At 47.2% G+C, this 26,630-nt stretch overlaps 2 protein-coding genes across 3 annotated transcripts; one reads left to right on the forward strand and one right to left on the reverse strand.

Annotated features, from left to right (window-relative positions):
• Positions 1–684: 684 nt before the first annotated feature.
• LOC135809603 (transcription initiation factor TFIID subunit 6-like) lies at positions 685–21,400 on the reverse strand. Of its 2 annotated transcripts, none has more exons than XM_065322987.1 (13): positions 21,122–21,400; positions 18,818–18,904; positions 17,719–17,872; positions 16,905–16,961; positions 14,829–15,013; positions 8,692–8,757; positions 7,621–7,698; positions 6,565–6,666; positions 5,118–5,242; positions 4,627–4,684; positions 3,778–3,852; positions 3,094–3,213; positions 685–2,468 (listed from the first exon to the last, which is right to left on the reverse strand). In XM_065322987.1, the coding sequence occupies exons 1-13, from the start codon at positions 21,272–21,274 to the stop codon at positions 1,407–1,409; spliced, it is 2,322 nt and encodes a 773-aa protein (XP_065179059.1). In that variant the 5' UTR covers positions 21,275–21,400; the 3' UTR covers positions 685–1,406. The 2 variants fall into 2 exon arrangements, with proteins under 2 accessions (XP_065179059.1, XP_065179060.1); XM_065322988.1 differs by lacking the exon at positions 21,122–21,400 and adding an exon at positions 19,090–19,173.
• Positions 10,012–14,835, forward strand: LOC135809602 (uncharacterized). The gene is made up of 2 exons (XM_065322986.1): positions 10,012–13,506; positions 14,155–14,835. Exons 1-2 carry the CDS (start codon positions 10,091–10,093, stop codon positions 14,390–14,392), a joined length of 3,654 nt encoding a protein of 1,217 aa, XP_065179058.1. The 5' UTR covers positions 10,012–10,090; the 3' UTR covers positions 14,393–14,835.
• Positions 21,401–26,630: the final 5,230 nt, after the last annotated feature.

Consider the following 26,630-nt stretch of genomic DNA (forward strand, 5'->3'; position numbering starts at 1 on the left):
CTCTCGGTAGGCTGTGGTGCCTCCTTTGCACCATGGCTGGTAGCTCGGCCTATTTAAAGCTCGTAGCTGTACTGACGAGGCCTTTTTTTATGGCCGAAACAGCTTGCTGTCTACAGCATTGGGTAACTGGGGGGTTATAATACTCTTGATACTAGTATGCCACAGCTGTGTGAGTGTGTAGATACAAGCATGTGCTTATGATTGTAGACCTATCAAGTGTATACATATCCGGTTAAAAAACCCTTGTTTATGGCCTCCTTTAGAAGATCTTGATTGTACTCTTGCCGTGCTAATAATAATCGTTCAAGCTGTGAGTAAAGAGTACATAAGCCTCGGTGGCCTGGCTCCCGGGGGGGGGGGGGGGGGGGTTATGTGATTGTACTATTGCCAGCAGTGATTACTACAGAAAAAAATTCTTTATACTGTAGCACTCCCTGCTTGCCATTCTTGCAAGTAAGTTAGTTGCAACTATTACTTGGTGATATCAAGTACATGGGTGCGCCATGCAGCAGCCATAGCAGTGGGGGAGTCTGCGGACACTCACCAGCTCACTGGGATTGCACAATGCAGCAGTTAGGGTGCTCGCTTCCGCTCACGCACGGGCGCCGGGCGGGCACGGATTTCTAGCGCACCGCTGCAAACAAAAATAGATTCGAAGAGCACCACTGCAAACAAAAAGCGTAATATGGGTACTTCAGTATTACTTTCATGAGTCATGATCAACACTTGACAAACAAACAAAAACAGCAGGGAAAAGAATGAAGATCGAAATAGTCCAGCTATCAACAAAAGAATGTACATCAATACACCACACATACAAGTAAAACAAATTTCTAAAATGAAGAAAGAATTGACCAGCAACCACAAAAAGAAAAAAGAAAGCAATGAATGAGCAGAAGAAGAAAAAGACACAGTCATGTACATGTACCACACGCACTGTACAAATAGCATCACGACAGTAATGATGTACTTTTAAAACAAACTTCCGCATGGTAAATGAATATACACAATCGGCTGTCTGGTGCAGCATGGGCATGCAATGCACCCGGGAGTCGTTTCCAGCATTGTTTGGCATGACTCCCTACAAAGCACTAAGCAATTAAGACCCCGGTAAACCCAATGACAAAGAGAAGACACTAGATTTCCGATACTAGTACACGCATATGTCGTGTGTTTCTAAATAATTATGTACATCATTCTAAAAAATGTCATAAGACAGACAGTTTTATGAGGGAGGGAGAGCGAGCGAGCGAGAGAGAGAGAGAGAGAGAGAGAGAGAGAGAGAGAGAGAGAGAGAGAGAGAGAGAGAGAGAGAGAGAGAGAGAGAGAGCAGCCTTAAGAATGGTTCCACTGCATCCTCCTTGGACACCAGGGCAGAAGACTGTGCGGTGGTGGCACGCAGTTCACTACGTTGGTTTGGGTGACGGCGTTTTAGCTTGCGCCGGACTCTGAGGACTGAGTTGCTGCAGCTGTTGTATTTGCGGGCTGAGCTGCGCCTGTTGGGACTGCTGCTGCTGCTGCTGTAGTTGCTGTTGTTGCACAACTCGCGGACTGGGCAGTTGTTGGACAACTTGCGGACTGGGCGGTCGTTTTTGCGCAACTTGCGGACTGAGCTGTTGCTGCACAACTTGCGGACTGAGCTGTGGTTGCACAGCCTGTGGACTGGGCGATTTTTGCGCAACTTGCGGACTGAGCTGTTGTTGCACAAGTTGTGGACTGAGCTGTTGTTGCACAAGTTGTGGACTGAGCTGTTGTCGCACCACCTGAGGACTGAGTTGCTGCTGTGATAGAACTTGTGGACTCAGCTGTTGTTGTGCCATCTGCGGACTAGGCTGCCGTGGCTGCCCCTCCAGTGTTATCCTGGGGCTGAGTTGCTGCTGCTGAGGTAGTTGTGGAACCTTTGGGCTAGATGGCTGTTGCTGCTGCTGCTGCTGCTGTACTTGCAACTGCTTTTGCTGCAGCAGCTGTTGTTGTTGCTGCTGCTGCTGTGCAAGCTTGACTTGGAGTTGCTGCTGTGCTGTCAGTTGTGCTATACGTTGCTGTTGAGTTGTTGGGGTCACTGGGGACTGTGCTTGCTGTTGCTGCTGCTGTGCTTGACTCTGCGTTGGCTGCAGGGGAAGTAGCTGCGATTGGGTTGTCTGGATGGGCGTTGCGACAGGCGAAGAAGCCGTTGACGGTGTCAGCGAGATCGGCGACGTCATGGTCTTGATCATGGCCGGTGTGCGCGGCACGGGCGTGCCTGGGTTGGAGGGAGTGGACGATGTTGACGCCGGCGCTGACACACGCAATGACGTCGGCGCACTGGCTGTGCTGGTGGGTGCAGTCTTGGTCACGTGCACCGTGCCAGTCTTGCGCAGAGCAGTGACCGAGTTACAGAGGTGGGAGCCCAGGTAACCGTAGTCCTTGGAGTAGTCATCGGGCACATCTGGAGGCGAGCGGACTCTCTTCAAGACCTGAGGAAGGTGGCGCTGGATATATAACACACGCGTGGACAAGAACACAAGAACACAACGATACGATCAATGGCTACGCGCTACAACTCAAACGCACTGACTACCCAACCACAGCTGGGCACCCCGCTACACTGGACATAGACTACTCACAACACCACTCTTGCCTGCAGCTGTTCACGAATTCTGCAGAGGGCAAGCGCCTAAGTCGGGATACCCGTGTGCTACAAGCCGTGCTGCTTGTGCGGGGAGTGTGTTCAGAGCAGAGAGGAAGTGACTAAGTCGCAATATCTATGCTACCACACACCGATACAGGAAAATGCAGAACATTGTGATAATATCTATCAGCGCTCAGAGGTCTGACGCATGTGCTTCCATATCCATAAATGCTGGAGAATTTTTTTACATGTTGATGAAGTTACAGCCTTAGTTGTTCTTACTAGTAGGACTGTTCTTTGAAAGCACACGCTTACTGCACACGCTTACTGCACACGCTTACTGCACACGAGCACAACATGGCAGCCCCAAAAATCTCATCTCGAGCATCACAGTGCCGCACTCTGTTTTCCAGCAGGAGAGAAAAGGTCACGGGCAGATGACCATGCAAAGGACACTGTCACACACAGCACAAGGGCACACTCACAAGCAGGAAGCTCTGCACGCTTTCAGCGGCCACTTTCTGGACCTGCGAACCGCTGTTAATGGCATTGAGTAACAGCCTACCCTCCACCACCAGTTGTGGCAAGACCACCGTGCGTACAACCTGTACAAATCCACAATGGACAAATAAACACAAGATACACAACAGAATTCTAAAAATATAAATAAAGAAGAAGGGCTGAGTCTTCATGCAGCTTCATCTGTGAAAGGAATCCGGGTGGACAGACCCATTCCCATATTCATTGTTACCTGACAAGTTACCTGACAAGTGCCGAAACGTAAAATAACGGAACTGGTTCGGATGTGCAGGGCTATGGGAATGGGTGTGTCCACCCGAATTCCTTTCATAAATAAAGAAGAAGGCGGAATAGAACATTCATGCTGCTGACAAGCAAACGGCAAAGCTCTCGGAAGCTACACTGGGGCTGGCAAGAAAGGGATAAAGCAAGTTGTGCAACAACAGCTCAGCTCGCAAGTTACGCAACAACAACAGCAGCAGCAGCAGTCCTAACAGGCGCAGCTCAGCCCACAAATACAGCAGCTGCAGCAACTCAGTCCTCAGAGTCTGGGGCAAGCTCAAACGCCGTCACCCAAACCAACGCAGCGAACTGCGGCACTTAGTGCAGTATTGCCCGCGGTATGCGTACCCAAGAAGAAAGCAACCTACCTCTGGTCCCATCTCAAAGAACGTTGCCAAAGCACCAAAGTGCGTTGACAGGGCAGCCTTCACATCGTAAAATGCCTGCAACACCAAGAGACAAGGAAACACCAGCCAACATGAAACTCTGCAGAAATATGACACATCAGAACAATCTCTATCTAATTCAGAGACTCCACCACCAGTCACAGGTGTTAAACAAGTTAAACAAGGCAGAGACACCATCACCAGTCACAGGTGTTAAACAAGTTAAACAAGGCAGAGACACCATCACCAGTCACAGGTGTTAAACAAGTTAAACAAGGCAGAGACACCATCACCAGTCACAGGTGTTAAACAAGTTAAACAAGGCAGAGACACCATCACCAGTCACAGGTGTTAAACAAGGCGCAGGTGTAGAGTACAATCAATCGTCCGCAAACTGGAGACTCAGCAGACATGAACACTATCCCCTGCATCCACGCAAGAGGCCCACGCCCATCATTCTAGCTGGCTAGAGATGACTTAGGAACATCAGATGCTCACTTGCAAACTATCTGCTTCACATTGCTGAACAGATGTCCCTGGACCTACCGTTAGTTTCCAAGGGCTAGGTTTGATTAAAGGCATCAGTTGTTCCTTCACTATACTGCTACTTCCAAGTACAAATGTAGTACATGTAGTTTCAACGCACGCATATCGCCCGAGCACTAGGTGCAATGCCCTCTTAAAGCCAAAACATTACATTCAAGTTTGCATCAGTTTCTACTGAAATGCATGTTCGGGGTGCATCGAGAATTCCACGAACACATCCAAATTAGAAGTGCGGCTTATACCCGGAAATTAGGGTGCATACAAACACACAGCACACCATCCAACCTGGACAAGCATTTTTGTTACACGCTTCTGAAGCTCATTTGTCGTTGTCGTGAAGTTTCTGTGAAGGAAACACACACAGACACAGAGACAGATACACATACAGTCACACACACGCACACACATGCACACACATGCACACACACGCACACATACACACGCGTACTGTTAAGTACTCCGGGTACAATTCTTCAACAGCTGACACAATAAAGAATTTTTCATCCAGCGCATGCGCAGATTGAATAACTACTGAATAGAGCGGTTGTCAGTTGACAACCCCCCCCCCCCCTTTTCTCCTTTTCTTCATAATGCAGTTGCGTGATGTCCACTACTTTCCAGTGAGAAAATTGGTACAAAATGTACCGAAGAGAAGAGCAGAGTCTACTTGGCAACGTGATCCAGCACTACGGTAACTTATCGCCAGCTTCCGGCAGTGAGAGTCGGAGCGTATGGTTTCTAGCTCATAATCAGCTGAGGAAAAACACGAAACTTACTTGCACATCGCAGCTAGCAGCTTTCCCGCTTCGTGTCTCAACGACCAGTGATCTTCAACTTCGGGTCGCAGACACAGTTGCCGACTTACGACACATGTGATTATGACGGGTAGAAGTTCGTGCAGCTACATACGCACACATCAGACAAACAGACACACAGACATACAAAGTCAACAATAGGAAGTAGAAGTGGAAGCTCCTTGCTAACAGGCAAGATCGCATACAGAAACCTAGTGCGGATGCTAACGGAAGTCTGGCTCATGATGGCCACATCTGTGCCTCAGCTATATGCACATGCACTACCTTGATGTCACGCTGTCTAGCAATCTACAGTTGTGCTCAATGAAACCTAGCCTGGTGAATACTAGTAAGCTAGTGCCCAAGCACCAGTACGCAGCCCGGCGTTCTCAGGTCTGGAGTTGCACAGCGTCCAGCGCCAGTTGACACACAAGTCAGGGATTTCATTGGAGCAGCACCATATCACATGCACAAAACAAAATTACTACCGTATTTTCCGGAGTATAGTGCGCACTTTAGATGTGCTATTTTAGGCCCGAAATCGCAGGTGCGCACTATGCTCCAAATATGAAATGCATGTACTTCAATGAAGATTGAAGTGCGCACCCCCAATGAAGATCGGGGGTGCGCATTATACAAAGGTGCGCACTACTGTATAAGCAGAAAAATTCGTCTGGAATTTAATTTCGTCTTTTTCGTCCAAGGAGCTTTTGGACTAAATTAAATGTAGGACTAATGTCGATTTGCCCAGCTTTTCTATACACTCTTATGATCCATGGACGAAATTTTCAACCGGACGAACTCCTTTTCTTTGGAGTTGGACGAAATTATTGACCGACGAAATTTTCTGCCTCTACCGTATACTCCGGAAAATACGGTAGTCGGCCTGCTTCCCATTCCTATCATTTCTGAACTCACCACTGAAGTAAAATTTTACAGTAAACATTGCAAAGGAGTAGAGATGGAAGAAGACTTTGCAACCCTGCACTCCTACAAAAAGCATGTGCGTTGGCAAAGCGGGATGAAGATGAAGGGGAAGAGTATCGGGAAGAGGTACTGAAGCGGCGATGCCCTCACGGGGATCAAGTTGTTCACGGAGGTCGTTATGTCTGTACACGCTCCGGAAGCACTTGTGCCGTGTGCTGCATTGCTTTCCCCACGCTGTACTCAAAGAGCTCACCACTGTTGCATTCCAGCATGAAACGTTACTGATATTCTTTCCTTTTCAATCTCTGTTTTCCGTTGATTTGATATGAGAGTAAGAGAGCAGCAGTTAGCGTGAGAGACTATTAAAATGACCTTCGACCACCAGGTGATACTACAGTATATGATAGGTCAACGGTGACAATGTCCCAGAACCCCCACCACGCTAACTACTTACCATCCCCCCCCCCCCCCCCCCCCCTCAGCAAGCACTTCAACAACTCACATATTTCTCCAAATACAGGGACGAGTTGTCCATCAAGGCTTTTGCCATGCGCACTAGGTGCCTCAGGACTGGCAGGTTCTTGTGCACAACATTCAGCTTCACCTGTATCAGTATACGCAGTCGGTACACAAGAGGACAACAGAAAACCACAGGTTCTTCATTGACTTGCATTATACGGCTAGCTATTACTAGGCACGACCAGGGAGATGATGGCTGCACCTAAAGTGCATTGTGTATTGAGATGGTTGCACCACAAGTGCATTGTGTATCGAGATGGCTGCACCACAAGTGCCCATCGTGTATCATGCATGATAGCGCCAATGTCATGTCAACAGCTTCAAATCACCGGTCCCAGTCAGCGGCACTATAACATTCAGGCTTCATCCAGATCCATGCATCATCTTCACAGCACTCTCCAAATGGCTTCTGGGCTACACCAATCACTAAAAGAAAAAGAAACCAGTGAATATTATTCGAATTTTTGCGCAAGGCCCATCTTCAGGAATATTATCTCTTTTTCTTTTAGTGATTGGTGTAGCCCAGAGACCGTTTGGAGAGTGACGTGAAGATGTATGGATATAGTGGATGGCTACAATGGAGTCTTCGCACTTTGAGAAAGGCTTCATCTAGTGTAGCACTTCTTAAGATAACAACGCAACACCAGCACACACACTTGTGTGACATGGCACTACGGAAAAGAGCACAGCATCTTACGGCCAATGAGAGCAAACCATATTGCACATCATAACATTAGTCATTACCGGCATGATCCCAGGGACACGTGATAGTAAGCTGTCATAACATTACTGGCATGATCACAGGGACACGTGACAGTAAGCTGGCCAAACACGGTTTTCCGTCCCGACGGAACTTACACCAACCAGCCATTCAACACACCCTGCGGCCAGACAACGTTCATACAGGGGTTGAGGGCGGCAGGGGCCAAACAAACACAGTCAAACACAAATAGAGGAAGGAAGGCATGAAAAGCAGGAATCCACCTCACTGCAGTGAATATCATTATCTGCCACAGCAAATCTGCCCCAGTGCACTCACGCCTTCGCAGATGAACAAGCTGAACCGGGGTAAAAGCTGATAGAGGCCGGGATCCGTGGACAAACTATTGAGTGCTTCCTGCAACACCACAGCATAACAGGAAACACAACAACAAAGCCCAGGCCATGAAGCGAGAAAGAAAACGTAAATGGAGAGGTACATCAGACCTCAAAGCTACTCCAGACAGACATACATGTACGTATACTACCAGCACAGGCCAGTGCCATGGCAATGGCAGGGCCAAGTTGCACTGCAGTTCTGCAGCATGTCCTCAATTACAACATTCTTATGGCCGGAAAGCAGTGTGGCTCCACTGACACTCAGCATTCATAGAGCAGTACTCATTCGAGTACCGTAACATCAAAGTACTTTGCTCTCGGAGAGAATTCCAAGAAGCCCAAGATTACGGAAATCTGATACCAGAGCCAAAGCTATGCTCAGAATAAGATAAAAATTAAACTTTTTCAAATTTTGTCCAAAAGTAAAATAAAACTATAGGAGGCCAGAGAAGGCTCTTCTCCAGAGATTCACCGAAAAACATTATCAAATTTCATCTCCACCTTGCCGATAAACTCAAAAAAGCAGTCAAGATGTAGTCAAAATTACTCCTAAAAAGTTGTACCGCCCCAGCCACTATACTAGTTCAAAAACAAAGTGCGGTCAAGCCAGTCATCCACCCCACCATGGCGAGGGCCATTTTCAGGAAACTGCGTCAAATACATAAGCTATTTCAAGTACAGTGACCTATGTGTGGCCCACACAGTGTGCACTGGCTGAAGTGCTGCCGGACAGCTTGCTATCAAGTTTTCACACCTTGCGCGTTGGTATGGGATAGGCTCGTGATTATGGAAACAGACAACATCAACCATTGAAGAATACACAATCTTTACAGCTTACACACACACACACACACACACACACACACACACACACACACACACACACACACACACACACACACACACACACACACACACACACACACACACACACACACACACACACACACACACACACACACACACACACACACACACACACACACACACACACACACATGCACAGACTTACGGTTCTCTTTGCATCACTTGGACCTACGCAGGACTCTGTGATCTCTTTGAAGAACAGTTGCTGTTCCTGTAGACGCAGTACACACACAGAACATAACCAGGGTGTAGAATTTCATCAACACACGACTTGTGGCCTGATAGATCAACTAAAATGCTGGATAGAAACATCTGACCCACATGTTCCATGAAGCAGTGTACTTCATATAACAGTCTCCTGAACATACAGTCTTGGACTCTTGGCCAAAGAATTTTAATCTATTCTATTCCACAATCACGATGACATAGTGCCAATAAACATGTGATGCGGGCGATTTTAACCAGATCCGACCCGCGAGTCAAAAGTAGCGCCGCGTTTCCATTTCAATGACATCATGCATGTTCCCAAAACTGATCCGAGTGCCGCAGGGGCCGCATGAGCCTTGGTGCTGCTTTCGGCACGTGGGTTAGATTTCTTTGGCTGTAGTTCTGACATGGGCATCCAATGCAAGGCACATGGGCAGAAGCAGATGCTCCAATTTGGCCTTCTCTCGTGTTCACTTGAAATTCAAGTGAACATGAGAGAAGGCTAAATTGGAGTCACACACATAATATATGCAGGCTACACGTACATCTTCACCTACAAGAAGTTCACAGGCAATTTATTTTAGAACCGGAAAAATTGCACAAAATTCAGCCCTTTCAGGGAGGAAACTATGCTTGGCACCAGCAACATGGAAGTAAAGCAGATGTTTGTGACAGTGATTGCAAAGTGATGGTGATGATAGATGGTATTAGCATCGTGCATCAAGGGAGTACAAAGGTACGGGCCTACTTCCTGTGTGATAATTATTTTAAAATGATTATACTAACATAAGATAATTTTGCACCAATGCAGCCAGCCACAGCTGGATTGTCAGGTATGCTCATGCCCATATGGTGATACTGGTCAAGGAGCAAACATGTGATGCACTCGTGACACGCAGCGGCACCCCATACAGGAAGTGGGCATACCCAAAACAGGAAGTGCACAACACACAAGTGCACACAACATGCGCCTGCTACAGAGTGGAGCTACCCTGACACATGGAGCAGATGTCGAACACTAACGGCGCCACTATGCCGCTAAGAGGCGCAACCGGGAAAAGAGGAACAAAACAACGAGTTTGTAACACCAGCCTGTCAGTGATTGTCGAAATGTACCACAGTTGACTTCTCATTGTCTGCTGTAAATGATGGCAAGAAGACTGGGTGATGAGCAATGGGTCAAAGCAGTCAGCGTCTTTCTTCACATTCTTCACATGGTTGGACTATTAGCATCAAACCGAAGTTCTGCTGCCAGCCCTCAGCCCTCGCCAGCAGGGATACTTCGCTCACAGCCAACATTCCAGTACCCTAAGTCTCCTGGCTCACCAGGGTATTCAATGTTTGGTACAGGTTCTGGCAGGCCATACCGTATACCCCACCAGGCATCACCAAGCATCACAATGCTCTGCAACGGCCAAGAGGTCATTGTACGCATCGGAAACTTTCGCCATGATACGGCAACTGTGGAGCTTCGCACCATGCCAGTGAATCCTGGTCACCTGCATGTGTGGCAGCTGGCAGCGACACTCAACTTCTCATCTCTCCCATCTCCATGCAAACAGAGTGACACGTTCCGACCATCTCTCGCTGTAAGTCCAACACAGACTGACCTGATTTTCTTTGGGTTCGGTCCTCATCCACTGTGCAATCAAGTATTCGTGTGGACAGAGGACACACTTCACAAACTAAACATCACAGGCGGTGAACGGGTTGCTCACTATCTGCATTCAATAGCAGCTCTCCCGTACAACGTTGATGGAAAGTCCAAGAAGCCCTATCGACTCCTCTCCTATGGTGGGTTATTGTGTGATTCTCTTCGGGCTAAACTACGTGAGAACTGCATTGCGTCGAATGTCTTTTGGCAATTAGTTATCCACAATTCCAGCAAGGAGGGAACATGGCAGCAAGTACAGGTCACGGATACCTGGATGAACCCACCAGCCTTAGTCGCACCAACACTTTTGAGCGCAGGTAGCTCGATCATCTTAACTAGTGGTTTCACTGAAACATACTATCAACTAAAAAGGAACGAGCGACTATGGACTCTCAACTTTGACCATGATGGAAATGGAAGCATTTTTCTCTGGAGTCGCTTCACACCGTTTTTCAGCCGCCTGCGGCAGACAGAATCGCTAATAGTTCCAATAAAGGCCGCCTATATCCAAGCAACAGCTACACTGCTACTGCTCAACATAGAAGATAACATAATCCGGCAGATGACTTGTTCCACTTCACAGAAGTCTATGAACTGCAACAACAGATACGGGGTTCTTGTAAATCACATTCCTGCGATTGTATCAATATCAAACTTCCTAGTGACAACGGCTGTACTTCCAGTGTTTGGAAATGAGCAAATAGTTATCGAGCTCATTATACAGCCTGTTTCAAATCTTTCATTTCCAGAAGCAACCAGAGGATCCTACATCCTATTCAACAGCCATCAGAGACAAGTTAAGTTCCCAGGTGAAAGTGGCTGCGCAGATTCACAGTCAATCATCCTGGTGTCAGCGGACAGCAGAGAAACAGTAACAACACTAGCTGGATGGTGTCCGCCAAAGTGGACTCGGCCCATAAATGCACACGTAGCGATGTATAAGGACATAACTGTTTTTTGGACGATGACTGCGCCAGGCTCGGAATACAACATTCAGATGCAGCAAAGAAATTCCTCGATGGGAAGAAATGAAGTACATGTACAAGGAAGGCGACTGGTTCAACTAGCAAAAAACAATGTTATTGTAAGTGGTGGTGGTGACAGAAAAGATATTTGTAGATCCATTCCTCGACGCGTGGAGTGCTGGAATACCCAAACTAACGAGGTGCACAGAGTCAATCACACCATAGAGAAAATGCCAGGGCCACTGGTGTACCACGCAGCAATGCAGCACAATGCAACAAGTATAATAGTGTATGGTGGCTTCCTCTCTCTGTGCACAGAGCATGATAGCAGCCAGTCAGACATCTGGTTATTGTCCTTCCACAATCTTGATCAGTGCCAAGGGACATGGACTGAGCTTAGTCACAAAGTTCAACACGGACAACTAGCAGCACGGGCAGGGCACACAGTAGCTACAGTTGATGGCTTGCATTACATATTCGGCGGCCACCTCAACAGATCATACTGCGAGGAATCACTGACCGTGCTCAACGTTTCAGCAGATGCAAACACCATCACCATTCACAAGCTTGGCCTCTCTACCTGTTTACAAACTCGTAGCTACTCGACATTGGTGCATTACACCGAAAACGGACTACTGCTGTTCGGAGGAACAAATACGTTACTGAGCGAAGATGAGCTATCCATAGCATACCTCGTACAATTCACCTTTGGAGATTTGCAGCAAACTGCACAAGCAGTAGCGTTCTTCAGGCATGAGCCAATCACTAACCATGAGATTGTTACAGGTAGCAATGTGCTCTACATTTTGTCAGGCGTACGTCCAAGTCACCTCAGAACGGAAGAGAGATCGCCGGCATACAGCAATCCCCACTATTCAACAATACAGCGCCGTCACCTCTGCCCTGTTGGACAGGAAAGAACCGACAACGACACCTGCCAGCCATGCCCGACAGGATACTACTCAGATACACTACAAGGCAACTGTACCGAGTGCGAAGGATACTCAACGACAAACGGCACAGGTTCGTGGCAGTGCTACATGCCCTCTCCGTGCAAGTCAACAACATGCCATGGGCACGGGACCTGTACAGTGGAGGATTTCCAGGCCTCGTGTACATGCCACTTTGGATACGTGCCCTACGATCAGTGTCAAATACCGCTGGTCTACCTTGGCATCACTGCTGTAATGCTGGTTACCACTCTTGCATTGGCATACGCCATCCTCAAGTACAAGCAACGCAATCGCCAGCTGAACGCAAAGGAGAAAGAGCTACAGGACAAGCACAAAGAGCTGCGCGTTTCGCAGAAGAAGCTGCACCAGATCAACACTGGTGCGCGCATACAATGGTCGCAGCTGACCCGCCGACAGCGCCTCGCCAAAGGGCGCTTCTCGCAAGTCTGGCTCGCTGAGCTGTCAGACATGCTGGTAGCTGTCAAGCTACTGCCCGCGTACACAGGCAGGAATTCTCACACAGATGAGTTTGTGCAAGAAGCAGAGGTGCTCCGATCCATACGCCATCCTAACATCGTAATCTTCCTGGGAGCCGGTCAAGATCCTGCTACCAGGCGGCCATTCTTCGTGATGGAGTTCCTGAAAAGAGGATCGCTGTATGGCGTTCTTCACGACACATCCAATGTCTTCACTCACCAAGACCACCTTCGTTTCGGACTGGACACAGCAAAGGGTATGGCATACCTACACGCAACAAATCCACCGCGCATACACAGAGATCTCAAGAGTCCAAACTTGCTCGTCAGTGACAAGTGGGTGGTGAAGATTGCCGACCTGGAGACCTCACGTTTCATGGCGATATTCGAGCAAGACAAACCCCAGAAGCAATGCCGCAGCACAGCAACAGCCGCCGCCTCCAACACACCCTCGTGTAATCAAGAAACGCGCGACGCCAAGCCCTGCAACGACATGGAGATGACTGAACAATCACAAAACGATAACACCAGCATCAGCACTAGCAGCATGACTGTGCCTCTGCTCACCAACATCGCAACCAACCATGGCGAGACATACCAACATTACTCAGCCAAGGTTCTGACACGCGGTGTTGGCACACTCTGCTGGTCCTCACCAGAGTGTTTAAAACAGGAGAGCTATGATGAAAAAACCGACATCTACAGGTAAGCTGATGACGCGGAATGAAAACTACCGTATTTTCCGGAGTATAAGCCTCACCCAGGTGTTTTGTTACGAAAAACAGACATCAACCCTATTAATTTATCACCACTACTTTGATCATTGAAGTATAAGCCGCACAGACTTTTTTTGGGGTGAATTACTGGTGTTTTTTTAAGTGCAGCTTCTACTCGGAAAATATGGTACAGTATTCGTACACCTGGCCAGCCCAGATCACTACTTTCTGCAAAACTATACTTGGAACGTAAGCTCGCCAGCATACAGGCGGCATGCAACTAAACACAGTATTGTAAAAATGTCTCCAGGTTGCCGAGCATACCACACTGCAAACCTTCTGTCAGTGTTAAAATAGACGCCAGGGACCTGGCAAGTACTAGGCCAACTGAGAGAAAGTGTCGCTTGGTCGTACATGTACTAGCATGGGTTGATGTTCAAACCCAAGCATACAGTCAAGATTCTGTCCACATAAATCACTGAGTTCTGTATGGTTGATGGTTGCATGGTGCATGATCGGCTGGGCAAATGCACTCGCCTCTATCTCGCATAATTCAGTGACAATTACACCTCTGAATTGAAAACGTGTTGCTTTAGGAAAGAAACGGGATTTCCTTCTCTTCCAATGTACTGTACAGCTACGGTGTAGTCTTGTGGGAAATCTTCACCCGACAACTGCCATATAGCCACCTTAGTACGGAAGAAGAGATTGTGAAAGAAATCGTTGATGGCCGTGGTCTTCCACTACCCGCCCATATGCCCTACGACTATCGCCACCTCATCGAGGCATGCATGCGCACGGAGCAAACGTCACGACCGGCCTTCCCCGAAATCATTGCACGACTCGAGGAGCAGCAAATCACCGTCGCGCAGTGAGTGCGGCAGATACGAGCATGGGCACTGCAATGGCACCCACGATTCGCCATGCTCCACTACTGCCCATAGGCCCCGGGCGCAATGAGTGCGGCAGATACAGGCACTGCTACTGTAATGCCAGACACAATTCGCCATGCTCCTCAGCTGCCCATAGGCCCAGTTGAACAGCAGCCACAAACGAACTGATCATGTCAATGGGTCTGCCTGATACAGATCACTCTACACAGCATATGACATTAATGCATCTCCACAGAAAATTCCTTTCACACAGCAACGCCGAGAAGGTTACAGACCCAGCGGTGAGAATCATCTGCATACGTGTGTTTTAAAAGACTCTCCTTTTTATTGCACAGAACATCTTGCACAGGTGCCATGCATTATGCATTTAGAATATTTTTTAAATCATTTCTACCCACAAACACAAAACACTACTTACTGCTGATATACTGTGCATAGACAGCGGCTTGACATTGCCATCGAGCGACTTCAGATGCATCATTGACGCTTTCCGCTTCTGGCTCGTGATGCCTGGCACGGGCGGTGGCTTCGTTGCTGATTTGTCCAGCGGCTGCTTGCCGGATAGCGTTGACCAGGACTCGGACTTCTGCTCAGTGGCACTTACTACAGTGCATGGGAAGATTAAGAAGATTTCTCAGACAATGGCTGCTTTCATACGCGTGTATGTGTGGGTTGCTGAAGTGGCTACCCAAAAGATCCAATGCTTGTAGAATGTTTTGCAAATAAAAATGAAAGGCACGCGCACATGTACAGTCGACCTACCCTTATAACGATATTCGCGTCAGACCAAGAAATATTGTTATAAGGGTAATATTGTTATAGGGGTAACTGGTTCATTTCATACACATACGTCATAATGCATGAGTTTTGTCCATTTTTTACACTCTTCATAGCATAAAAAACTGACGTACATTCACATTAAGGAGGCTTCGCTCTACGGAATTACGTATGAAAATAACGTATGAACTGCACGGAATTTTCATACGTAAAAATCAGAGCTGTTGGGTTTCGCTCAACGTGATTTCTCCACGACTGCTAAACATGCGTTGTTGCTTTGGAGACGCGTTGGCTGCATGCGCCCGCCGTATGCACCATGAACCAAAACCGCGTTTTCCATGATATTATGCACATGGTGTACGGTGTGTGTACCTTGTGTTTCGCGCGGCTTGAATGTTGCCATGGACAAATGCGGAAAATGCGAAAAAATATTTCAAAAAGTCCTACGGAGGACCCAACGTAGGAAAGAGCTTTCCTACGGAAATCCGTAGAGAGATTTACGTATGAAAGTTGCCCTCGCTCCCCGGCGCGTACGACATACGGATTTTCATACGTAATTACGTAGAGCGAAACCTCCCTATTATGTACACAGCAAGGTGCCCACTGCTGCCCCCATTGCATTTCGTCATTTTCCAGCAACTTATCAAGTGAAACTTGCCCTACCTGGATAGAGGGCTCTACATATTCCCTCCTATTCCCTGCTAGTTATTGTTATAAAAGGGAAAATGTCGATTGGTCAGCCCATTTTATATTGTTATAGGGGTAATATCGTTATAGCAATATTGTTATAGAGGTAATGCATTGTATACACAAGTCAATGGAGTGATTCGGTTTGGCAGATAAATATCGTTATAAGGGTAATATCGTTTTAGAGGTTATCGTTATAAGGGTAGGTCGACTGTACTTCTGTGCCCTTTCTGGCCTTGCCGTGCAGTAGAATAGAGCATACAAACAACGCGCGCGCGTGCGCGCACACACACATATGCACAGTGCCACACACGCATGCACACACGCATGCAGACACTTGAATGCTCTATTATAAACAGGACAAGTATTGACAACCCGGTCTTTTCATCTCAGTTTTGAACACCAGCCTATACTTTTTTGGGTTATTTCTTGAAAAAGAAAAAAAGAATCAATCAAAATCAATGCCTCACAAGATTTTTCTTTCTAGACACACAATATCACCTGACATATTCTGCTTCAATTCTTCACACGGCACGCTATACACTCCTGAGTACACCACCATGATGTCAGCGCTTACAATAACAGTTGGAAAAAAGTTGTTACTTGCCGGATTGCAATGCTGTTGAATACGTGACCACTGCAGTAGGAGACTACACGTCTTTAGAGACAGGTACGGATGATTCTCCAGTAACAAACCCTCTTTCAAGGCACACAGCTAAGCAGGTCAACCATTGATAGACCAGACCAGAATATACCAGCACTTGCTTTATCAGATGTCAACTTTTGTATGTTCTGAAATTGGGGCCGGTTTTTTTATTGCCGCCTGTCTGAAATAAGCGCCACATCATTTCAGGGATTTGGTGTGGATTTTTTCAAAATGGGTGAAATAATTGGGCTCGCAAACTACTAAGCGCCTCGGCCAGTACTGCCGAAAATGGGGTAAGCAGTAGGTGACCACTGACCACATAGACCCAGCCCACTGGCAACACGGCCGACCGCCACCCACAATCATGCAGAGTAGTTGCCTTACCTGGCGGAGGATTCTCTGGAACTGATGGCTGGCGACCGTCGATAGCTAGCCAATGTGCTGTCACGCAAACCACCAAAAGCAGAAACGAACGGATACTGGAAAGTTAGTTGCTACACTCAACTCAATACTCTTTCGCACTGCATTGTAGCCCAGCAGCAGCCAACAGTCGTTGCAAATGAGACTACGAAGTGGGGCTTATAATCAACTTTCAAAGCACACTGTCGTACTGGGATGAATAGGATACACCTCTCTAAACCGGGTACTTCAGGACCGACGGGTCACCATATCTCAGAATCGCTCGTAGCTCAGAAATACACTGCAACCATAATGAAGTATAACACACGGTGTTCCACACCACTGTGTTTGGTTGGGCTCACTCAACTAAGATCGATCATTCACAGGAATAAACAATAGGCGCCGAGAGTTCTTCAAGATTTGACTGTACGTATCTGCTTGAAATGTGTATGGTTGAGGGAGATGCGGATACGAGTTCTACGGTATTTATCAAACAGGTGATACGTATTTCAGCAGCCGCAAATGATGCCACTGAATGAAAAAAGTGCTCAAAGACACTTCTGTAAGTGTAAACAATGAAATACAGTACTCAGTACATTCCAAATCCAAGTAGCATCCATAGCTGGAGCCAGTGAAATAACTGTGGGGCCATGTTGTATTCAGGTGCACCTCACAGCCTTTGCATTGCTGGTAGCACTACTATGCAGCATTCAACACTGAACTGAATGCGTCTACGAGAGTTCAAATTTACTGACCACTGGCAGTGCCGCCGAAGGGGAATCACTATCAGCCAACTTACCTCTTATGCTGATGTCAGCGGGTACTTTGGGCAGGGGATGTCCAATAATGTCTTGAACGTCTATCTCCGTCTCTTCGTGGAAGTGCAACTCCCGACCACCGCCAGACGCTTGGCGAAAGGGCAAATGCTCCGTCGATGAAAAGCCATACAGTGGCTGCAGAAAACGGCGAAACGAAATGTACAGTGGAGACAGCAACTTAACGCAACCGGTCTTCAGCTTTACACAAGCACCAGCACGTGCCACAAGTACATCAGGGTTCGCACCAAGTCATGAAAATAATTATTATTCAAGGGTTTTCAAGGGCCCCAAACCCCATTTTTTCAAGGACATTCAAGGACATTAGTTGGTGGGCTAACCGTTGGTTGGAACATCGCCGCCATTATCACTCAGAGAGAAGGCATCGCGCTCAGAAGAAGAGGTGTTCACGCTGCGTCCAAGAGTGAACTATTGTGCTCTTTGACCCTCCATAGTTCCTCTGAGAGAGTGCCTGGGAGATAGGTAGCTTGGAAATGGCCGTAGAACGTGCTTTCCTGGACGCAATATTCAGCCATTTCTACTGTCTTCTTCAACTTGATTTATTTCGAAAAAATGTTATTTTTCAGGGTTTCTGCACTGGACGCGTTTGGGATCGAAAATCTCACCTGCGCAAACAGGCTGCGCAGCTCACGCGCTGAGATCCCTATCAGTACTACCAAGAGTGGATCCACTCTTGGTACTAGATCTACGGACTACGGTACCGGTTACGGGTACCCAGCAGTGCGCGTAGACCTACTGCATGAACGTGAGTAGATCTACCGCATTCAAACCCAAAATTAAGGAAAAACACACTTTTTTCAAAAATTCAAGCACCCACACGAAAATTCAAGGATATTCAAGCACTTTCAAATCCGGCTTTGACATTCAAGGACTTTCAAGGAATTCAAGGAGTGGTGCGGACCCTGTACATGTACCAGCTGATGAAGGCATAGTAAACTCTTTAGATAACATCCATCACCAGGCATCTCTTATCCATGCCAAAAACATACATGTACTTGTACATGCACAATTACCGCTACGCTATGCCCCTAAAGGAAACCCATGCAACTCTGGAACACTCACATCGACATTCTGAGCAGCCAGGGCATAGTCAAGATCATCACGGCACAGGCGAGTGCGCCTGGACTGATTCATAAACTTCTTCGATTCCTGCGCAGGGCATTCGCGAGCGCGTGCACACACACACACACACACACACACATACGCACACACACACACACACATACACACACGCGCACACATATATACACACACACACACAGAGGGTATAAGCCGTCAAAAATATTCCCAATTGCACAAACACGTCGGTTTCAACAAGCACAACTAAGCCACACCGCAGAGAGGATCATGTGATTCATGTCACACCAGCGACCAATCATGAGTACTAGTCAGCGGCCAGTAGTGTTGGTAGCCTGTAAACATGGAAGCCTCTGCCCATGGGAGACTTTTCACTGGCTTCTCGGCGAGTGGTATTTCTTTGGGAAGTGTTCGTAAACTCCACTGCAGCCATTTACATATTTTATGACTTCTAAATCTCCCAAACGGTCTCTTTACTGCGAAGAACTGACTCACATGTGCATTTCAAAAACAATGTTGGGCCTGACCCATCATCTGGTGTACTTATGAGCTTATGGTGACGAACACACCGACAATGTGAAAACTGACATCCAGGTGTGGATATGGGAGCTGAGGTGTAGTAAGCAAGGAAGCGTAGGCGATGTATGTATGAGAAGTAGGGTGGTGTACATGTATGTGTGTGTGTGGGGGGGGGGGGGGGGGCTCTACAAAAACTCGCGAGATAGGCGTGAAGATTCATTGCTACACTGTCTATGTACCGGCGTGAACAATCATGGTGACAAAATTACAAGCGTAGCGTCTACGCAATTAGAATAACGAGGCCATGTGTCGAAAACAAAGGACAAAGACAAATTTCAGTGGCATTTGCAAAGGCTTACTGCAAAACTGAGATTCGACGTTAAAGTGTACTATTTACACAGATAAATTCGCACAAATTGACTATCGCAAATCTGTCAGCGCTTGGAAATCGCGAACTAAAACTGGCACAACAGTTTCCCGCTTACAGGTAGCAGCTATGGCAGGTTACCTGGAGTTTTCTTAGAGTTTGGTGAAGCAGTATGCATCTGGCAAGTCCAAACTCACACATTGGACGAGCATCAATGCACACAGGTGCACAGAACTGCTCAATGAAATTCAGTCACGTGAGTCAAGGTGCGCCTTGCACCATTTCGCAGCCCAGTGTTTGCAGGTCTAGGGCTGCGCAACGCCCGGCGCGTACTTGACTCTGGAGTGACTCGGCTGGATTTCATTGAGCAGCACTGTACACGCATTTGAAGATTCCCCACTGGATCTTGACAATCATTCATATTATACCTTGTATAGAAGAGGAATGATAGAATCTCAACACCCTCAGTCAAATTAATGAATGATTGCATGATCATATTACATATTTCCAGCAGCTCTATGTTGGAATAAATTCATGTTTGCGAGACATCAAGATTTTTTTGTTCAAAAAGAGGACCAAAAGTTTACAAGTTTAATATCCGTTTTGTCCAACACTAACGACCGGTTATAAGCAGAATACTGTTGAGTCAAAAATGTGCAACAATTAGCACAACACGTGCAACACTACTTGTTATTGCCGTTTTTTAGTCCATCACAAGTTCCATTCCACATGTACACATGTAGTATAGTACGAAGAGATAGTGCCGTCGTCCGGTCTGTCTTGCTTCATGATCGCGTAACTTCCCCCCTTTTGCTTATCTCTGATAACATGAGCCTCCCAAGTTGGGTGGTCGTTGTTTCGCGTTTCCGAAGTGAGCTGTGGCCGTCCTGTGACGTGGTACTTCGTCCTTCATCACCATCTTGTTATAGCTAACATTCTTAGTTCGCTGTGATGTTTAGCTTGTTTTCGTCTAGAGTGCGCTCACCTTCCCCTTTCTTACGTTACTTTATAACTTAGAACCTTCCAAGTTGGAAGGCTGCTGGTTTGCGCATTCTAGACGTGATGCAGCTAAGCATCAGGTCGTTGAATGTCATGATCTCATCAGTCAGTTTTGTGCTAATTGTTGCACATTTTTGACTCAACAGTATTCTGCTTATAACCGGTCGTTAGTGTTGGACAAAACGGATAACTTGTAAACTTTTGGTCCTCTTTTTGAATTTTAATCCTTGGCTCTCCATCCGATTTTTTTGTTCATTGAAATTTATTGATCTCTGGGGTACAAACTGAATCACCTATTAGAGAATTTGAATCCATTTGTGACTGCTAGTTATGATGATAATTGCAACGACACGCGCACTCCAGAAAGTGAAGCACAGCTCACGATGAACGCAAGTGTACTGTACCTGAACAAGCTGTCTTAGCCGGAACATAGCATCATCTGCCAGGCGTGCACATGCTGCTTCGCCTATTTGAGATATTCCAATGGACTCAGCAATAGTTTTTATCGACTCCACAGTCAATGTTTCGCTACTCGTTTTGTCACTGACTGACGCCATACTCGCTGCTCAGTGCATACCACCACGCTCCTCTCAGCAACAAGTAACAAATAGCTCCTCCTTATATTTTCAGCATCAAACAGAAGTGAAATCGACAGCAAACAATTAATCTCAAGATCTGAAAATCTGAACAGTATTTTCCACTGAAAATGACTGCATGCATGTTAGAGTTCTTTTTGTTTTGTACTTCAATCACGTGACCAAAAGGCAGAAATCGGCTTGAAAGTGCTACGTCACAGCATAGCAACAATTCAAAAACTGGATCCACTTGGATCCAGTTTTTGTATGGATAGGATCCAAGCACATTTCAAGCGGTCACCCATACTCCCCCCCCCCCCATGGTGATGTAGCCAGTGAAACTGACTGATTTGGCTACTGGGGGCGGGGTTACAACTGGTGGTGAAATAAAAGTCACACCTGCATGCGACATGAGTGGGTTGCTATGCACCCACATACTTAGGCAATAGCAAAGTCACACCTTAGACTTAATGGATCCAAAAATAGAAATCTGATGTCAACTTACTACTCCCTGGCCGTTTTGACGTCATCACTTTCAAGCCCTATTATCTTTTTATTTTTTATGTAGTAGTATTCTTTTATTTTCCATCGGAAGCCTCAACAGTGATGAACACAACTCTTAAGAGGGCCGATAACAGGGTAGAGGGGTGTGGGGTGAGGAAAAAAAAATAAAATAATAATAATCTTTACTTATAAAAGAGAGGCACCTGTGACGTGTGTCTGTGTGTGTGTGTGTGTGTGTGTCACGCTCCTTATAAAGAAGAGGCACCTGTGACGTGTGTTTTTGTGTCACGCTGAAGCGCTGCGGAGCAGCGCTGCCCTGAGCACGCGAAGCGTGCGAACAGTGTAGCACAGTGTAGCTAGCGGCCGCAGAAGCACTAGTACTGAGCACGCGAAGCGTGCGAATCGTGTAGCTAGCGGAAGCAGCCACAGCACTGAGCACGCGAAGCGTTCGAATCGTGTAGCCACCACCACGTGCTGAGCACGCGAAGCGTGCGAACAGTGTAGGTACGTAGACCCGGGTGCTCGAATCAGAAACGATTTGACAGGTGTGCAATTTCTCATCTGTAAATCTCAACAATGTCAGAATATACTTTTGGAGAGGCGATGGAACAGGGAAGAGAGTCTGGCTTGACCCACCCAGCAGGAATTCAGAACATGGGTGCGCTACAACACAAGCTACAGACGCAGTAAAATTGTCGTATTTCCTTCGGATTTTTTATTTCTACGGTGGTAGCGCTTATACTTATACTATAGCAGACACGATCAGTACGAGTAGCAGTAGCAGCCGCGCGCAGAAGCACTGGACACGCGAAGCGTGCGAATCATGTAGCCACCTAGCCTAGGCCATAGGTAGCACTAGCAGCCGCACAAGCGCTGCGGACCACGTGAACCGTTCTCTGCAAATAGAAACATCTCCAACAAAAGGATACAAAAGATCTGCACTGACTGCACTCTGCATCTGATCTGCAGTGAAGAGCGCATCGCACTTTTGTTCGTAAGTTTTTGAACTTTTTGAGCCGCTTCATCCGCCACCAGGTGATGGACAACCCTGACCAGCCTCCCGAAGGCGTAACAGACGTCCCTCCTTCTCCTTCCAACGATGAAGAACCTCCCTCACCAGGACTTCAGCGGTCTAGGTCTGGCCACCACCACGTGCTGAGCACGTGTGCTGTTCATGTACTTGCTTCACCCGCGCATGCCACATTCGGCCAGGCAACGCTGGCGGGGGTGCTGCTAGTAGGAGATATTTAAACTAAACTAAACTGATACTTGGAACAATAAAGCAGCAGTAAGCAGTAAGCAGTAAACACAGGTATACAATACAAGCGATGCAGATGAATGAGGCCGTTTGCTGAAAAGAAGATCTAAATACTTCTGAAAAGACGCTGCGTCTTTAAGCATGGTCATAATGGGATAGTGCAAGAATTAAAGAGATGTTTTTAAAAACGAATTTAAACTAGGAACGCAGTAAACACAGTTATACAATACAGGCGGTGCAGATCAATGAGGGAGTTTGCTGAAAAGAAGATCAAAATACTTCTGAAAAGACGCTGCGTCTTTTAGCATGGTCTGAAGGTGCTTAGCAAATGTAGTGCGGTGCTGGGTGCGCCACTCCACAGGCAAAGAATTAAAGAACAGGGCAGCACGATTTGAAAAGGAATTGACACCGTCAGTCGTCCGGAATTTAGATATTGCAATAGCAGCATTAAAAGAGCTTCTTGTTGTCCTAGGGCCGGTTGAAACTTGAGGGAAAAGGTCCGTCAGATTTGGGAGAGGGAAAACGACATGATTAACATGGATAAATTTAGCAATGCTACGAATAAGGTAATGTTCAAACGGATCGATCGACAATCTAGCTAACAGCGGCATGACGTCCTCTTGTAGTTTCGAGCCACAAGCAGCGCGTACAGAACGACGATAAACGGACGAGAGTCGCTGTCGGTCCTTGGCGGATAGCTTCATTGCAAAGCAAGAGCAGCAGTATAATAAGTCAGGCAGGATAACCGAGAGGATAAACTGCCGTGTTGCCTTCAAACTTAGTTGCCGAAAACACCGTCGAAGAGCGCCAATTTTCGTGCAAGTCTTCCTAACGATAAAGTCTATGTGACCAGACCAAGAAACATCACTGTCTACAATGACTCCCAGGATTCTCGTGCTAGACACTTGAGTCAGAGGCTGTTGGTTAAAAACGATTGGAGTTGAGAGGGGTTGAGAAGACTTAGAAATCATCAAAGTTACAGTCTTTGTTGTATTAATGCGCAGCCCAAGCTCGTCTAGATCCACAGAAATTGCAGATAACGAATCAGTAACGGTAGCGACGGCCTCAGCTTGTGTACGTCTGCTGGCATACAACGTCATGTCGTCAGCGAACATCGGGAGCTTGCAAGAAAAGGCCTCTGCTGTCAATGGGAGCTTCCGTACATATATGTTAAATAGCACCGGACCCAGAATGGTGCCCTGTGGCACGCCACTAGTGATTGCCACCAACGGAGATGTTCCAGTGTGGGTAACCACCCGCTGTTGTCTGGCACAAAGGTATGATCGGAACCAGGCCAGGGCCACTCCCGAAATACCGACAGCTGCGAGAGCAAGAAGAAGCTGTTGATGCTTCACCATATCGAACGCTTTTTTCAAATCAATACAGACAACCGCCGTATGCAGTCCAGCGTCGCGCGAGACAAGCCAGTCGTTCGTAACCTTGGTGAGAAGCTGTCCGGTAGAACGGTGCTTCCGAAAGCCAAACTGGTCCACATGGAATGGGCAACGATCATTAAAAAAAAGATGTATACGAGAAAACACAAGCCCCTCCAGGAGCTTGGCTAGGATAGATGTTAAAGACACTGGGCGGTAGTTAGAAGGGCAGTCGCGGGGGCCTTGAGTTGACTTCAGAATTGGTGTAATGTTTGCAATTTTGAACAAGGATGGGAATTGACTAGACGAGAGGGAAGTGTTGAATAAGATAGCAAGTGATAGAGCAATTACGTCTTTTGATATTTTAAGTAGACACGGAAGAATGCCGTCCGGTCCAGGGGCTTTATTACTTTGGAGGTCACCGATCCGAAGCTTCACCTCTGCTACTGTAACGGCTGAAAACGTAGTAAGGTCGTCGGATTTAGCAGGTCCCATTGGGAGCTTGTAATTCGCTTCCTTATCTGTGACAATCGAGTGAAAATAGTCGTTCAATCGCTCAGGTGGGATGGTAACTGTTTGCTTCGGAGAGGAACGCTTTGTGATCATATTCAAGGCTTTCCAGAACTGCCGAGGCTCCCGTTCATACCGCTGGCACTGGTCTGAAAAGTAAAGATTCTGTAGGTGTCGATACAAGTTATTGCACTGGTTGCGCAGCCGCTTGAATTGTACAGATAGGCTCTCGTCTCGAAAGTTAGTAGCTTTTAGTTTCTTGAAGACCGATTTGCGCTTTCTAATCAAGGCAAGGAGTGGCGAGGTCATGAACGGGCAATTTTTCCGACGGGACTTCCTGTGTTTCCTGGTTACGTACGGTGCGATGATATCAAGCACAGCATTGACTTTCCCTGTCCACTCGTCCAACATCAGGTCTGGGGTACGGGATGTAAAGATATGAAGATCGGAGGACAGCAGCATATCGCAGAAACGCTGAGCGTTGAAGTTCCGGTAGTCTCTGCGTGTTTGATGGGTAGTAGTATTGCTCCGCGCATCCATGATGGGCACTGGGACGGAAGTAATGACGAGGCGATGGTCTGAAAACTCACAGTCCACGACAGAGGCTGACGGAACTCGATCAATGTTTGTGAGAATACAGTCAATGGATGTATGGGTAGAGCCTGTTATTCTTGTTGCTTCAGTTACTTTATTGGCCAGTCTGCACGGAAGTAGCAACGTGTCTTTGAGATGGTGGAACGCACTGGACGTCTGACGCAGAAAGTCCACATTTATGTCACCTAGCAACACAATATTCTCGCCGTCCAGCTGCTCCGTGGATGTAGCGAGCCGATTCCAAAACTCTACCGGCTCGGATGGGGGACGGTATATGCAACCAAACAAGGTACTATCTTTGCCTGTGCCAGCTCTAAGCCACATCAACTCTAGACTGGAGTGTGAGTGGTCCAAGATGTGCTTAGCCTTAACATGTTCCTTTACGAAGATGCAGATCCCGCCTCCTTTACGACATGGAGTGCAGGAGGATAGGCAAGTGCATCCATCAGCGCACGGCCTGTCTCGACGTAAGAGAATTGTGCCTGGTACAGAAACCTCAGTGTCCGAGATGCTTGAGTCGAGCCACGTTTCCGTAACCGCCAGCAGATCTAGGCAGTGCTCATCTATTAGCTTAGTTATAACATGGGTTTTATGTCGTAGGCTGCAAATGTTTATGTGGCCAACATTTAGTCGGTTGGATGGATGAATTGTAGAGTAGAATGCTGGGGTTGAGGGATTTGGAGACGAAGGGGTGAACACAGGAGCATGCGGGTTCAGGGGCTGTGAATACCGGTAGGTGGTGTGTGGCATTATGTGAGTGCTGGAGCTGTGCCGTCAGCACCAAAGCGCCATTCACGAACTGCAAAACCGAGCGAGTCCGGCCAAAATGCTTTGTCCTGTACGGTGGTGGCGTCCGACGCCAGCACTGTGACCCTGGCAAACCCTGTTCGGAAGCGCTCCGAGGTGTATCATCAAGAGTACATAAACCTTTATGTACTCTTGCTATTATGTAACTAATTATTTACTTGTTAGCTTGTAAATCCGCTACATGTGCATTTCAAAACTATAGACGCGTAGGCTATAGGGTTTTTGAAATATTTCAAATTTGGCTGGAACTTTTTGAGAATAGTTTTCGGTATATTGCTCAGGATCGCTCCAC

Source organism: Sycon ciliatum, chromosome 2, assembly GCF_964019385.1.
Source record: "Sycon ciliatum chromosome 2, ocSycCili1.1, whole genome shotgun sequence".
Taxonomy (NCBI): Eukaryota; Metazoa; Porifera; class Calcarea; order Leucosolenida; family Sycettidae; genus Sycon; species Sycon ciliatum.

Bases quoted from the DNA above. Each gene is read 5' to 3' on its own strand.
- LOC135809603 (XM_065322987.1), bottom strand. From the start codon at position 21,274: ATGGCGTCAGTCAGTGACAAAACGAGTAGCGAAACATTGACTGTGGAG. The intron at 8,758-14,828 runs GTAAGTAGTGTT...CTGCGTCTACAG, and splicing joins CTATGCACAGTATATCAGCA to GAACAGCAACTGTTCTTCAA. The intron at 5,243-6,564 runs GTGAGTTGTTGA...GTGCGTATGTAG, and splicing joins CCCTGTATTTGGAGAAATAT to CTGCACGAACTTCTACCCGT.
- LOC135809602 (XM_065322986.1), top strand. From the start codon at position 10,091: ATGTTTGGTACAGGTTCTGGCAGGCCATACCGTATACCCCACCAGGCA. The intron at 13,507-14,154 runs GTAAGCTGATGA...TGTACTGTACAG, and splicing joins GAAAAAACCGACATCTACAG to CTACGGTGTAGTCTTGTGGG.